General features: G+C 40.7%; 1 protein-coding gene across 1 annotated transcript in view; it reads right to left on the bottom strand.

Moving 5' to 3' along the window:
- The window catches only part of PLPP4 (phospholipid phosphatase 4), a 61,391-nt gene extending 45,385 nt beyond the window's left edge, over window positions 1-16,006 (bottom strand). The window contains exon 1 of the mRNA XM_080596558.1: window positions 14,516-16,006. Coding sequence (XP_080452684.1) covers window positions 14,516-14,571 — 56 coding nt within the window. The 5' untranslated portion in view covers window positions 14,572-16,006. The remainder of the gene's footprint in view (window positions 1-14,515) is intronic.
- Window positions 16,007-16,344: the final 338 nt, after the last annotated feature.

The raw sequence follows: 16,344 nt of genomic DNA, 5'->3' as shown, positions 1-16,344 counted from the left end.
GGGTCTCAGTATCTGCTCTGTTGGAAGCATCCATAGCACACCGGAAGATTAGAGGATCATTTACCAGTTCTGAGAATCATCTAAAGGATGTATGAGGTGTCTTTTTGTTGTTGTTGTTTTGGTTTTTTTTTGGGGGGGGGGGTGTTTTTTTTGGTCTCTTGCCTTGCCCTCTGAAGGATTTCTTTTCTTCACAGATGCAGGCAGTGGATGTCCCAAAGGGAAGGAGGGAAGGAAAGGGAAGTCCTTATGGCATAACAAAGCATCACAAGAGAATGAACAGGAACTTGTGATTGTGGTACTCAGTCTTTTGTATCAGATAACTAGTGACCAATTCTCCTCTTTTTAAGTATAATCTGTTGACAAGCAGATCTGATCCTAAAATGGTTTTGTATGCAGTTTCTTATTTGAGCAAGTAACGAAGAGATAGAAGCAAAGCCATAGGTGTTCAAGAAACTCTCTTGTAAATCACCACCGAGCACTTCTGGAAATAAAGTTTGGCTCTGACCATTGTTCCCTGACTGCAGGCCTCTGAGCAAACTCATCAGTGCCTCTCCCACCAAAACAGATTAGCTGTGGCTGTGCTATTCAAGCTACACCATGCGCTTTCTTTCTAGGATATTTCTCTCCTTGAATATTCCCCAAAACAGGTCTCAAACCCAGTAGTAAAGGCTTTTATCATGTACCTGCCACGTTAAATCGTGCAGCCAGGTGTCCTGACACTAAAGCTGCATAGTTGTGAGTGGCATCAGTGAGACTGAAGTCAGGAGGGCTCTGTACAAGTTGGCCTAATTACAGGGGCATACACACAACACAGCTCACCGAGACATTCTCACACACCTGATTTGCAGCCCCAAAGTTTTAAAAGAAAGGCCATGAAGTAGAACGCAGCATAGGGCACAACAGCTGAGAAAGGAAGAGTTTGGTTTAGGGATTTCCAGCAAGTGATCCAGGCTAAATAGAAAGAAGCCAGCAAGTACACTGACTGGGTACATTGCACGGAATATTGCTTATAAATATTGTCTTTGCTCACATTTGAACCTGAGACTTCAGCTGATCCACTCTTACCTGACACACACTAATACCTGGAGAAGCATTCACATCGTGTTATTTGCAAATACTGGAGAATAACTTATTCTCATGCCATAAGAAAACCTTCCCTATAATATTAAGAAAAAAATAAAACTTTTCAGTGGATCTTTTATGGACTCCTCCAAAGGCAGACAAAGTACAAAAAGCTTGAAATGGTCCATGGCCGGAGTGCAAAATTAGCAGAATTGAAGGTGACGGTATAATGGTAAGAATAGTGAGATAAGAAACAGTACCCATAGTTTATCACCATCATATGGCTCACCACATGAATGTTGGAATTCAGTTTCTGAAATAATGCTACATACTTGCATGAGTGTGATCAGATAGCTTTGTGTTAGCCCAGAGGTTAGCAGAAGGAAAGAGATTTGAGTCATTTAATTTTAAGAGTTATTTGGGAAAATCCACAGTTCCTCAACCATCAAGAAGGAAGTTACATATTAGGGTACAAACACATGACCAAGGCCTGATTGTAAATGATGAACCGCAATTCCACCAAGGAAGAAGCTGACATGATTTAAAAACATGACTTCAAGAGTATAAACTCTAGTTTTGATAGAAAAAGCAGCTTTCCCTATAGATAAGGCACAACACTGGATATCAACAGATTTGATTTTGTCTGCCACTGTTTTCCGATGCAAAGTGGGGAAAACCATCCCAGCCAGAAGTGTCAATATCTGGCATTTAAAGTACGACTCCTAGTGCTATATTTTGCTCATTACCTGGACTGGTATTCACATATGCCCAGCACCCATGTCTGACAAGCATGTAAACAGGAAAGCAGCAGCTTCAAATTTCCATGGAAATCAAAAGTTGAGTTAAATTATATAGTATGATAGAAGTTGTATTCCAGTAGCTATCGATTGCACAGGAGTATGAACATGAGAACAGAAATTAATGTTTTTATTGGTTCTTCATAATCTTTGATGGGAACTTGTTATTTAAACCATCATATTGTAACTGCACTAAAGCCAACTGAAAAAGTAAGATTCATACTTCTCAATACAAGGCCATGAAGTGTAGACACCTGTCACTTTTGATTAACAATCTGTAATCCTAATATGGAGCTTTATTGGGTTTGAATGCCCTGCAGGGTACAGGGAAGTTAATATGCACCAGCAATGTCATACAAAAATAATTCTGAGTTTTATTGCTACAGAAACGAGAGGATCTGTTGCCTCTCTGTATTTGCAGTAACCCTTTGTTTGTAGGCTAGCACTCATCCAGATTGAGAAGAGTATTGACAGAAAGTAAATAGTAAGAAAAATGTTGCAAGAAACTTCTGATTCAGTTCTGATTCAGTGCCCAATGCAGCTCTGGCAATGCTACAAGGTGATGGCATTTTAAACTTCTGCATTTTTGACAAGATAGAAACAAAGGCTTCAGACCACCCCTTCTTGATAAGATTAGATATTCAAATCTGAATATATACAGCCTTCCCCCCTCTTAATTCTGTGGGTGCATTTTTTACGTAGGGAGAAGCTGTCACTGGAATTAAATCCTGGGACAGATAAAGGCAAAGCAGTGCGGGCAGGTGCAAAGAAAAGATGATTGAGAATACGAACTCGGTGATGGTGGAGCAACGTGCAGAGACTAAGCTGTGCCCAACTTACACTGAGTCCTTTCCTTGTTGCATGTCCTTATGTCTGTACATGAACATTATCATTTCTAGAGCTCATTCTCCCTGAAACATGAACCAGGACTTCCTTTGTCCTCTGAAAATACTAAAGACAGTGAGAGCTGATATACCTAGTGTAACCTAACATAAGGAACTGCTAAAATAAGGTACAAAAGACAATATACAGATGAGCTTAAGCCATTGATTAGAATAGATGTGATTAAGGTTAGTAAACTTCTTGTGGCCCTGGTCTTGTCAACAGGTGATCATTTCCTACCCCTGAGAAATTGTCTTTATTACTTATACTTCCAGTGAAACAATAATTAGCAGTCCTAATATTCTTATGGATATCCTGAATGAAGAACAATGTTAACAACATTTCTAAAAAATTAACATTTTTTTCTCCAGTCAGGCATCTGAAAGATTTTTTTCCATTTGAAACACACACGAAAATAAAAAGAAAAATAAAAATCAGCAAGCCTTGCCCACAATTAAAGGAAATCAGCAAAAATACTAAATTATGAAACATATGAGAGCAGAATTGTTGGAATAACAAGGAAAACATACAGCCAATCTCTTTGTCTCTACATTAACTTAGTAAAATAAAGGGTAAGGAAACGTAAGAAAAAAATAAAAAACAACTTTACATCTTGTTTTTATTAAATGTGACTGGCAATTAGAGGACTGGTTCTCAAGAGTAGGTTTGGATTCAGATGAGTCAGTACCACCTGATGGAAGAGACTTCTGCATATTTTAAATTTGCAATTGCAATGTTACATTTAATTAGCACATATGGCTACATTAGCCCTTCAGATATGAGAAATCATTTTGATTAAAAAGGGATTTAAAATAAATCCTGATGCAGTTTAAAATCTATATATTATTGTGGCTGTCATATTTCCCAGATGTGCTGTAGGAGGAGAGTTTCCAGTATTTTCCTTCAACCTTACTGGCATAGCATGTTTCACAGATTTGCCTCATATAAGCACTGATTTAACAGATATGTACCTGGGTGCTACCGACGCCAAAGTTGAATGGTCATCCTCTTCACTCTCCCCTTTGCAGCTATCATGGCACCCCAGTCAAGGTGAACTGTACTCTTATTGAGTCAGCAAAGCCAACCACGATGTGAGATGTGTTCTTCAAAACCAACGTGCCTGACAAGATAATAGAGTCTGTGCCAGACAGTGTTTCTGAATGATTACCAAGCCACCGGACCCTTTTCTGATGTGGTGTCTGAAGCTGTATTTACACAGACTTCATCATCTGTGCCTGGGATTTGGCTCAAGTCTGCTGGTCCAAAATCAAGAAATAATATGAAATAAATGATGGGAGTCCTGCTGTTTATGAGATAATATATGTGATATGTAAATGCTCTTAGAATACTTAATATGAAATAGTGAACCAGCAATTCTTTCACAATGCTGAAAAGAGAATAGCCTGGAGTTTAAGTATCTAATGTGAATTTGTTTAGTCCCTAAATTATATATATCTACTGTTTTCTCAAGACCTGACATTTAAAACATCTCTGTAAATGGGTAAACCATTTCCTTCCTGTGACATTATTTCAGCCATACTAAACTGAGGAGGAAATGGAAAGGATTACCTGAACATGTATGAACAACCCAAGTAATAAACAAAGCCAGCCAATTGTCCTTGTGCCAAGAAAGAATCCAGGAACTTCCAGTCTATACATTCTCCTTTTTCCTGTGCTAATTGCATTCCAAGTGTTTAGCCTTTGATATTGCTGAGCTTCATTATTGCCACTATGAAGTGACTGAATCTGGAAAACTTCCATTCAATGGGAAAAAAATTGGGTACCCAGGAGTTAATATATTTAACTGGCTTAGATACAACCTTTTCACCATCATTTCTTCCTTACAGAGGTGAAATATGTGGAAATGCACAAAGTGAAGGAAAGAAACTGGGAATAGTTGGTCACGCTGCATTGCAGCTTTAAGAGTGGTTATACTGAAAGAGGAAAATAAGCACTGCAAAACTTAGTCACATTGTCATATTTAGGCTGTTTTTATATTTTTTAAACTTTCTTTCACCTACTACAGAAAGTGAGCTTTGCCTCTTTTGCTTCCTGATCAGCATATATAAAATGTAAAATATAATAAACAGATTTAAAACAAAAACACATTTGATTTGGCATTTAGCTGCTTCTGAAGTGGAAAAACAGTTCAGTTCTTGTGATCTCTGCTCACATGGAGCAACTTGAAGCATGAAGCAGATCAAGCACAAGGCATGCACGTATGAGCTGCTCCTTATTATCAATGTACTATACTTAAGGCAATGCAGTACAGCTGAAGTACTGCAACAGAAATAAGTCACAGTGACACAATTACCAACAAAGTGAAAACAACTGGATACTCCTTACATCATTTATCTATCATTTTAGTTGGGAAAAAAACATGATTTATACTAAGAAAAATAGATCACAGAGGTAACAATTAATAAGTATACCTTATGATGTAAAATATTTCACAAAAGTCGTGTTTATGTATGTGTTTGGGGAGACAGGAGAAGAGAGAAGGGAAATCTTTAGTAGTACAAACACTGACAGCCATTGGAAGCTTCAGAGCTTGCAGCGGTACTCTGTTCTAAATAATGGAAGAGCAGAATTCATATTACAGACTAAAACCACACAAGCAAGTATCTGAATAATGAATCTAAATACACTGCAGATGGTCAAAATTTTTCTTTTGATGCATTTTAATGATTAATTTTATTATCTCAGGCTGTTTTCAGGCAAACAGCTCCCAACAGTTCCTTGGACAATTATCCTAACGTCATAGCAATCTGATAAAGCTGAGTAATCTGATGGTTTCTTCTGTTTTCATACCTGTACACCACACTCCTATGGACCATAGGTTTATTTTTAGTCTAGAACACGTTTACCACATGCACCTTTATGATTTATATCTCAGTCCTTAAGCACCACTTTTCCCCTTAAACGTACGATATGTGGACATGACCTTGACAGAGGACCTGTATGGAAGTGAAACCTGTCTTCATGTCATGCCTCAAAAGCATAAACCACATCAAGAGGTACAGACCAAAGTGAAGATGAAGTAGTATCAAACGAATGATCCACTGCTGGAGCTAAGAGCCAAAACACATCCCCAGAGAGCTTTTTGGATCAAAAGCTCAGGAGCTGGTAAGGAAGTGAGAGAGGGGAGAAGTACTATGGACCAATCCAGAAATCTCAGTCAAGAGTTTCTTTATGTCAAATGTAAACATTCATTTTTGGTCAAGCAGGAACATACCTTTCTAACCCAAATTGAGATTAAACATTTAATTTGAGGGGGTCTATTAAAGTTATTTTAAACTTAATAAAAATGTTTTTAAAAATGCAAATTCTAAAATAAAACACCTCAGTATTAATAAAGAGAGAATTTCTGGGCCAAGTTATTCACTAAATTTAATATGAATTTACAAATGATTATGTTCCAGTTTTTCCTTCCAAGTTGCTTTATGCAATGACTTCATTTTTCTCTGGGGGAAAAAAAAAGACCTGTCTAACTACATTCACAATCAAATCCAACTATATTAAAATCACTCAGTCCGAAAACATTTGTGTGAATAATTACATGTTCCAGAGACTAGCTTTAATAACAATTAAAAAAACTGTACACTCATGGGGAATATGAGCATCACTTTCAGCATTTTGTGGTAATCACTGAAGTCCAATCGCAAGAGTTACACTCCTGTAAAGCACCTTGGACACGAGATGAATGAAATTATTAATAGTCTCTCTGTTGGCCGTGAGAGTACCATCGGGCTATTAGATCTGTTCTCCCATTAGGGAAAATTAGCAGCTAATGAAAATATAACACTTCATATCAAATGATGTTCTCCTCTGTTGTTTTCAATTTGCAAGGTTTCACAATGCTTGGCAGGGTGCCACGAATCTTTCAAAGTTGAAACACTTCCAATCTGACAGTTACACCTCCGTTACAAACTCTAAGGACAGCAGTAAAGCATCGCACTCGAAATACAGTAAAATGTTGAAATGCACAATTGCAGAGTGAAACTTCTCACCTAATCTAAGATTCCATTTTCCTCACAGTCTCGTCAATGCAGAATATTAAGAATAAGGTATCTGACATTGCAATGCCCTCGAGCCATAAGGGATCATCAGCTTCTGCTCAGTCTTTGCTAAAGTATTCTCCAAGTAACATTACATTAGTAGCACCATTTCCTTCTCTGCCTCTCAGCATGTGCCAAATTTCTCTTAAAGAAATGTTGCTGTAATGTCTTTCAACTTTTCCCACACACTGGGACAGACTCAGACAGTACAAGCCTCAGTCCACTAAGTCACTCCGTGTCAGCTTACAAGTCTATCTCCTCCCAGCAATGTGGATTCAACGAGATAAAACGCTCCCGATATGTTTTAGCATAACTCACTCTTAAAAATTTCCGGTGGTGGAGATTCTACATAAGCCTCAGGCGATCCTTCCCAGTACTTAGATGTCCTTACAATTAGGTTGTACTTCCCCACACTCTGCCCAAGTTTCCCTCGGTACAGGTTAAAATCATTCCTCTTTCTATAGTCCCAAAGGGGGCAAAGAGCTGTTTACTCTCTTTATACATCTCTCCGGCAGCCACTTACATGTGAAGATTACTGCCATTTCTAGATTGAACAGCTCAATTATTTCCATCTTATCTCAGTAAAGTTGTTTTCTGTACCCTCCTACCATCTTTCTCAATCCTCCCTGATTCTCTCAAATTCACTTGCATGACTTATCTTAATCAGCCACTTACTATGAAACCTCCATTTGCAAACCCTGTTATTCTGGCCTCTGGAAAAAGAAAATAAAAATAAAATTATTGCCATTTCAGCTACGTACATTTAGATGTATTATTTTAACAAAAATTCGGCAGAATTTTAATGGAGAAAATATTTATCCACTTGGATAGTAGAAGCCAAAAATGTTTTGTAATGCAGAGAAATAAACTAATACAATACACAGGGATTGTACCAATCTGATTTACAACTAAGAAACATTCTTAATCTGGTTTTCTGCAAAATCACAGAGATCACTCACAGAGTTTCCTGCATAGTAATGACTTGTGGTCCAATGATCACAAGTTTACTATTCACAAGGAAAAGGTAAAACATGAATGGAAAATCCCTTTAAAAATGAACAATTATGAAAAGCTTATTTCAAGTGCCACACCTGATAAGAACTTTGTCTCTTCTGTGAGACCAGTCCAATTGGATCATATGTAAAGCCTTCTTTAATCAGGTGATAAATCCCTGATGTTCATTAGCTGATCAGAACTTATACTATAAAAAAGGATGCACGTATTGTCTTTAGCTTTCTCTGTGTCTGTCATTCCTTGCCAATATAGATGCTGCACTCAAACATCCCCTGTTCAGTATCAGCAGAGTACTCAATACAGGAGAAAAAAAAAAGATAAGTTACACACTAAATCCAATCCTTAATCTGCTTTCAGTGTCAATAATTCTGCTAACTACTTCTGAGCACTCACTTTTCAAAGTCATCACCAGATCGGGAGACTAAAGATTTGGATTTACTGTGCCAGGTGCTGGGCACAAGCACATTCTCAGCAAGAAGTTTGCAGCACAACTCTATTTCTTATGGCAAAGGCTTTCATAGAAAGTACAGCCTGACTGTGCTTAGATCAAAGTATAAAATTCATTTTTTTAAAGAAAACTTTCCCTTACAGAAGCTCTGTCAGGCTTAGTAACATTCTTGCTATAAAAAGTCCTCAATCAAGGCTGAGAGCAAAGTGCCAAAGCCAGTGAGCAAATAGGATTCAACATGAAGAGAGACAGGCACCATTTTCTCCTCAAAAATCTGGAGCAAATGCTTTAGCATTTACAAAAGCATCCTTTTTTAGCATGGATTCAGCTGGGAGTTTAGCAATGGACATAACTGTGAATCCTACCCTATTAATAGGAAAATTAAAATTCTTGCCATTAAATCCCATTTAAATCCTGGAACTCGGGGAAGACAAACGAAATAGACTTAGTTGCACAATCTAAAAGTATTGAGATTGCTTTATAGATTGTTGTATATCCTTGGCACAGACAAAAATCTGCACACACACACACACAAAAGAGAAAGAAAAAAAAGTGCACCTTTTTCCTGAATAATTTTTATCAATGTCAGTAAAATGCCACCCTAGTCTCAATGTAGGAAGAAAACAACGTAAACAGAAGCTTCAGCTCAGTGAACACCAAACACCAAGTGTCTCTGTTAGCCTGGTGATATTTCATAGATATTAGGACAGACACGCAGTCATTTTGTTGTGTGCTTCGTATTACACTAGGCATAATAGGTATTTATGACCTTTTGTTTTTACAGTAACCTCTCAAGGAGTCAGAGCTCAGAGAATTTAAAAATTCAGGTTACTTCGTGGTGTATCAGCTGCTTTCAGTGAGTTACAGAAGCTCCATGGCATTCTAATTCTTCCATCACTTCAAAGGTAGAGCAGAGTGCTGAGCACTGGAACAAGCCTGTTGCTTGCCACTGGAACTCAATGTGCAACCTCTGAAGCTCAATGTGCAACCTTTGATATGTGCTGTCAGATCCTAAGCACCAGAGAGGCAAGGGCTTTTTTAGGGCAGGCCTCTCCCTTAACTGTGCTTTAACGCTATTCAGTGAGCTAGAGTTCAGCCTGGGCTACTAAGCTACATCTTTCCCTCATTTTAGCATGATCTAAAGTATGGTTTGCAATAGAGTAACTGCTTCTAAACAGGCTAGTAATCAAACCTGTTGATGTTCTCACTTCCTATTAACATTACTATTTGTGAAACTAACCCTGAAAAAGCTCCAAGCAAATTCAATATTCAATGGGTCTGGCTACTGTCCATGTACATTATAACAAAGAATTTATCATCTAAATGAACCAAGAGTGGGAAAAAGAGGTATTACTCCCCCTTTGTAGATGAGAAACTAGGGTACAGAGAAATTAAGTCCAAGACTTTTAAGATCAAAAGCCAAAAATCAGGTTCCAAACAAAATCAAAGTTATGGGCTACTAAGGTCAAGAAAAGAGCCTAACAAGCTCATGTGACCAAATATTAACTTGTCTTTGACATGTTCAGCTATAGATCCTAGACTTGAAACGTCCAACTGATCTGTGTAATTTTTGTCATCATAAGGAAATATCTTGACATCTCAGCCTGGTGTTTTCTTCTCAGTACCATTCTCCTTTTACTACCTACAGTTCTCCAACTGCTCATCAGTTCCTGCTCAGTCTGTCTTCCAAAACCCAATGGATATGACAGAGAGAAGGCAAACTGTGGTAAAAGAGGAAAGCAGAACTGTAGCATTGTGGAATTGCCTCAGCCAATTGATCTTCTGTCTGTGTTAACAAGACAATACATAGTATAATTTGTGAAGGCAACCTGTATGCAGACTATCCAGAAGATCACCACCCATGACAAAGAAAGCTACTTGAAAGTGCCTTCCAGCCTACATCATTTCATGCATATCAACTTGATTAAAATCTTAAGATTCTAAATTTATAAGAGAACCAATACATACAGGATCAGCTTGCATTTACTTAAATCAGAGTCGGATCAGGGCATGCACACACGAGAGATGTCAGTGTTAGTTAACACTGTACACCCATGTATGTAATGTATATGTGTATCAGCCTGCACATAAACATTTGTCCCCGAGGGAGACTATTAATGAGACTGTGCTGTAGGGAAGATATCCAATTACTCTGAATGACATTTGTATTTTAATCACATCACACTCGCTGAAGAGCTTGAGGTTTGATGAAGCAATCCTTGAAAGACTGTCTTTTTAATCAATTAGACAGCTCAAGAAACATCAGCAATATGCTGTTGACACTAAAAGTCATTGCATTAAACATACCACAAGGCACATAAATTCTTCTGTCTTTCTATTAAGACAATTCTATGGTCTTGAAACTCCTGGAAAAGTTTTTCTTGTAGAAGACAACTGAAACTGAACAATATGTACTTTCCTAAGAAACAAAGGCAGCCCTACTGGCAATTACCGGCTCACTCAGAGCTACCACTCAATGTATTTCTTCTTTTTAGGACAGATGAACATCCCTTTAAGGACATTGTTCCTGTGTCAAGCACCAGGCTGGCACACAAATCTTTTTACAGTTGCCTTAACTGAATAAAAACAAGTCAGTCAAAACAATTTACTTTCATCAAGCATTCAATAAGTGAGAAATGCCACCATTCACATGGAGCAGAAAGACTGATTATGTTTAATATGTTTTAGCATTAATTCAGCATCATAAAATGCTCCAAGACATAGGAATAAATACAAAATGAAGAAAACAGAAACAAGATCCTATTTTGATCATTCTTCAACTAGTGTTTGATTTTTTCTACAAACACAGTACATGTTCACAGTTGTTGTATCAAATAGACCATTTCTACTTCTGAGACCTTACATGACAAAAAAATCTCACTTTCCCAAATCCACTTGTATACTCACACTGTTTAATACGTAACATTTCATGTTTTTGTTTTAGTTTAACTGATGAAATTTAAATGAAAAATATTTGATATTGCATAATGTAATAACTAGTCAAATCACATAGTGAGAGTTTCTTTGCTTAGCAAGAAGAAAAGCATCTATGCACATTAGCATCAGTTCAGCCCAGTGAAAAGATGCAAGGCTAAATATCTTGAGAACAAAAAATGAATTTGTTAATCCTGGGGAACGGGGAAAAGCTGTAGGGCAGAATAGAAATATTGTTGTCACTTGCAGCTTGAGAGCTACTTTGCTGAAGGTACTCAAAGAATGCCCATTTAGCTTCCCACCCAGTAAAGTGAGCATCAAGTATGTTTTTGACGGCAACCAGCTTTTTTTAAATCCTGCTTCTGAATTTTAGACAGCTGTAGGTCTTCAAATAGATCTCCCCTAACTAATCTCTCCTTCAATAGTAGTAAATCCTGAGGGATAAAGTGCCCTTCAGTACAGATCTCTGTAAATGCACAGAAGCTTGAGCTGCTTAATTTCAATACTTAAACCAGTCTTTAATTGGCAAGTGAACACTTAGCAATTGCTAAGTACACAACATCTAGAACTGAGTCAGTTGTTGCTGTTATTTTTTTTGAAAGTCTCTTGAATTCATCTAAACCAATACACAACCATCAAAAATGTGCATAACTCGTAGTGCTGTACATTCTCGTGATGGAAGAGAACTTAAATAAAAAGTAAAGGGCTTTTTTGCCTTCAAGTGGAATGACTAAAGTTGATAATTATAGCTACTGGGGAAATAAAAAAGTTGCCAGTCTTAAGTATAGAAAATATGGCTGTTGTTACTGTAAAACGCATTCAAATTGGCACTATACTCAATTTCAGTAATCAACATAAGTTTTCACACCTCCATTTTTATGAAATTACATTTATCACCAAGCAAAACTACAACATGGAATATGCGCCTTCCCCTTTTGTATTTTATGGTAGAAAATATGCCAGCATTTTACTCTGAGTTTTATTAATCAGTAGGTTGAAGCTAAAAAGACATCTGGGAGGCACAGATGGTTCAAAGGATTGGCATATAACTCTGGAACCACTCTCTTCAAGGTCAGACTTCTAACACTGCGAAGGCTGGTAGTGACCCAAGTCATCAACACCTTCTCAGAATGAACTAATTCCCTTCAGTCCAATTCCTGGTGGACAAACATCTGTGTCGCAGTTAGCACGAAGAGGGTCTCAGACCTGGCCCCAACTCCTTGATGTCAGTGGCGTTCCTTTCCAAGGGAGGGAGGAATCGTACAGCCTTTTCATTCCTAGAAATAGTTTCTGCAGTACAGCTTACATTGCTGTTGCCTGGGTTCCAGTCCCAGAGCTTCCAACTTCGTCTGTAATTGTTCATTCTTGAAGAGAAATTTCAGTGAACTCAAAACTCCATAAAAATGCATGCTCTGGCTGTCTACAAAACCACAGAAAACAACAAATAAAAAGTTTCAAAAGATAAATGCCTCTTTGGAGAAACTAAGAAAAATACTGACTACTACTTCAACAGCAAAAGAAAATAATCATTTGGTGTTAAGATTATTTGACTATAAAAGCCATTCATCTACCTAGAGTTTATAGACTTGCAATCATTACCAACAAATAAAATGCAGTTATTCATGAAACTATATGCCAACAACCCTGACATGAACAATGTGTTTGGCACTTCCAGATATCATTGAAAAGACTTATTACAATATCTAAGTTATTCCCCAGAATTCCAAGAAGACAGGAGCTATGCCATGTGAAAACATGAAAATTACTTGTGTAGTCGTTAGCCATTTGGCATTTGCCATTTAGCATTATCTACCCGAAGCATTTTCTTCGGCCACGCACTCAGTTAACTTTACAACAACTGCATAAAGAGTAGTAAAAATCACAAAAACGTTCAGAGAGGAGAAATGAGGACAGAAGACAAGCACATGCAAGAAATGATTGCTTACAGTGGAGCAGGATTTACATATGTGGTAATAAGCTATATTAGGAGATCTCTCTCTGGATGGTGCAAGAGATGAATTACACATGTAAAAGGTAAGGTCCTGATGTAGCATCAGATCCTGAGGTCTTCACTCACCCTGCAATCCCATGTGCTCCAGATAAGAGTTTGGTTGAAAGGAACAGGGCTACTTTTAAAGTAAGATGCAACTGAATAGAAAGGTATCAAATGTACCTTAGAGTTTTTTGAAAGTATCAAAGCCTATCCTAGAATGAAAAGGATGGCACTTATTAAACATCTTGCAAATCTTTTGATTTGCATCAATATTTGAGAGAAATGAGCACTGAGGAAAAGACTCCACTGCCAGTAAATTGGGCAAGTTATTCATTAACCACGAGAGGTTCAGAAAGGAATCAGATCAAAGCGCGCCAGTATCGCCAGCTGTAAGTCAGTACCGCGGTTTAATAGCTGCCCTGCTATTGCTGCATCTGCGACCAACAGAATGCACTGCTAAGGAGGCAAACAAACAGCAGCAGAATCTGATCCGGTTTCTGTGATGCTTTAGAGAGATCGCAAAGATTTAGGATACTCATCTTTAAACGTTAAGGAAACTTAGGAATCAAACTTATCATTGTTGTTCAAATGCCCGGAGAACACAAACTGCTGGAAAGAAGAAACGGGTACAGCCCTGAAAGGGAAGGGAGAAGCCTGCCTGAGGCGTGGAGTGAAACACCGCGTAACTGCTTGCTCCGAAGGAAGGCGAAAGCAGCGTTCATGCAGCGGTAGGCGCACGTCTTTTAGCAACCAGCTTTTCACGACTTTCCTTCCTACGTACCAGAGCGCAAACATGCCTTCAAACCCAGCTCCAACCCACGTTTCACGGCCACCATCCCGAGGTCCTGGTCCTTCCCCAGCTCCCAGCCGGTGGCTCCCCGGCGAGGGGTGCCCGCCCCGGGGCACCCACAGCTCTCCCCACCGCCACAAGCCAGCTGCTGAGGTGCACCCACAGCCTTATCGCAAGAACCACAGCCGGCCGAAAGACAAGGGCAGCAGATTTTTATTATTATTTTGCACACTTCTCCCACAAAGTAGCAGCGTCTTTCTCAAAAGCCCTCCCGCAGGTCGTCGGCAAACTCCCAGGGCAGGGGTGCACCCCGCAGCCACCCGCACCCCGGGGAGAGAGCCCAAGCCGGGGGGCAGCGGCTCCGCTCCCCGGGTCCCGGGAGGGCAGGGGTCGCCCTGGGGGGCTCAGCATCGGCGGCTGAGGGGCTGCCGAGGGCTTCTCCCTCCCCGCAGCCCCCCGGCACCTCGCCCGGCCGCCGGGACGGAAAGTTGAGGTAGTACCGGAGGCACCCGCTGCCCGAGGAGGGGGGTTACTCACACGAAGACCCCGAAGAGCAGGATCCGTATGCCGATCTCGATCGCCAGCTCCCTCATGGTGGGTCCCGGCGGGCTCCGGCAGCCCCGCTCGGGGCGGGGGGGGCACCGGGGGGGCTTCAGCTCGCCCCCGCGGCCCGAGGGAGCCCCGCCAGGCGCTGCCCGGCTCTCGCCATCCTCCCCGGCCGCCTCACGGAGGGCAGCGAGGAGCGGCGCCGCCGCCCGCTGACGGGGCCGAGCCGGGGGAGGGTCCCGGTGACTAACGCCGTGTGTCCCCGGGCGGGGGCAGCGGGGGGGGGGGGGGGGGGGGGATCCTGGGGATTTCCCCGCCCCGCCTCAGGCTGAGGAGGGGGCCCCGGCTCGCTGCGGTGCCCCCCACACGCGTATCGCGGCTCTGCCGCTGCTGCCCCTGCCCGGGGGGCTCCCCTCGGGCACAGCCCCCTGGGGGCAGCGCAGCTGGGGCGTCTCGGTGCGTGTTGCAGGAGAAGGGCTGCGCTCCCGAAAAGACCGACCCCAAAAATTAAGGGGGGAAGCAGGTCTAGGTATAGGTCGTAGCGACTGCTCCTAAAGGCTCTTAGCTGCTGGCACCGAGCTCGGCACGTTTATGTAATCTTTGTGCGAAGGATTAGCAGTGTGGGGATGTTTTCTGCAGTATGTACATAGCGGGCTTTCCGAGCATGTAGACATCGGTGTTGTTTTAAAGCCTACTTATTGTTAATGCACGTAGCCCAGGGAGGCGCTCGGCTCCTCTTGCTCAGGTTCTGCCCAGCAGGTGAGCTGACCCCCTCACCTCCTCACGCAGCCAGGTGTGCCCGGTAATCAGGCAGAAGAGCTGGTTGTGTGGGACTGCAGATTTCTGATGTGGGAGAGAGGTGGCAAAATAACCACAGCCTTGATTTATTCCTCCAAGTCCTCCAGTCCATCCTCCGTTCCTCCCAATGGCAAACTCCGAGCCACGTAGTCCTTCTATTGCCTTAGCCTACTTTTGCAGAGGGTTCGTTTAACTTCCTCTCTGCAGGAACAGATTGAGTCCCGAACACCTTTATTGTAAGGGAAGTTCAGGCTTAATCCACTAAATACAGCAAACTAATTCACATTTGAATGTATTTAATTATCTGCTTTCCTGTGGCCTTTGAAGGCACGTCCTTCAGGAAAGTCTTCCTAGCTATTAATATTGCACATAGTTACAAAGCACCCATCAGTACTGTATTAGGGAAGCAATTCACTTTACTGCGTGATTATTGTTTGAGAGCTAATGCTAGAGAGGCTTTATTAAACCTGTCTGCTTATTATAGCCACTATATATCAGACGGAGTCTTTGAACTCTGAATTAACTACCATGTAGGAAAACTCTTACGGACCATGTTTGTGGAAGAACTTATCAAAGAAGCTTCCATGCTAGCATCATCTAAACAATACAGCTAACTGCCCCAGGGCTAGATTTGATGCTAGGAGAGTGACAGAAGCTCAGAAAACAGGTGTGTGACTGGCATTGGAGAGAGCACTTAAAATATTAGTGCTACTTAAATGAGATCTGCCTCCCACATGCGTCTCATTTCACTGATTTTCAAGACAGAGCTTGGTTGACTATTTACATTCTGGAGATATATGTATATAAACAAATCTGTCTCGGGAAACAAAGCTAACAGTGAAATCTCCATGTTGTTGCCAATGGACGCATTCCCTTCCTTTGAGAACACTCAATCGGTTTGTCTCCTATTGTCAATTTTTTGTACTTTCTCCAGTTTCTGCCCCAAGTGACTGGTGAATGCGTATGTATGTTGTTGCTAGGTATGCACAAGAAAAATCATTGTTTTTGTGAACAGTCCTTAC

The sequence above is a fragment of the Anser brachyrhynchus genome, assembly GCF_964034855.1.
Source record: "Anser brachyrhynchus genome assembly, chromosome: 6".
NCBI lineage: Eukaryota > Metazoa > Chordata > Aves > Anseriformes > Anatidae > Anser > Anser brachyrhynchus.
Note: the sequence above shows the minus strand (reverse complement) of the source record. Positions and strands in the feature narration are given on the sequence as shown.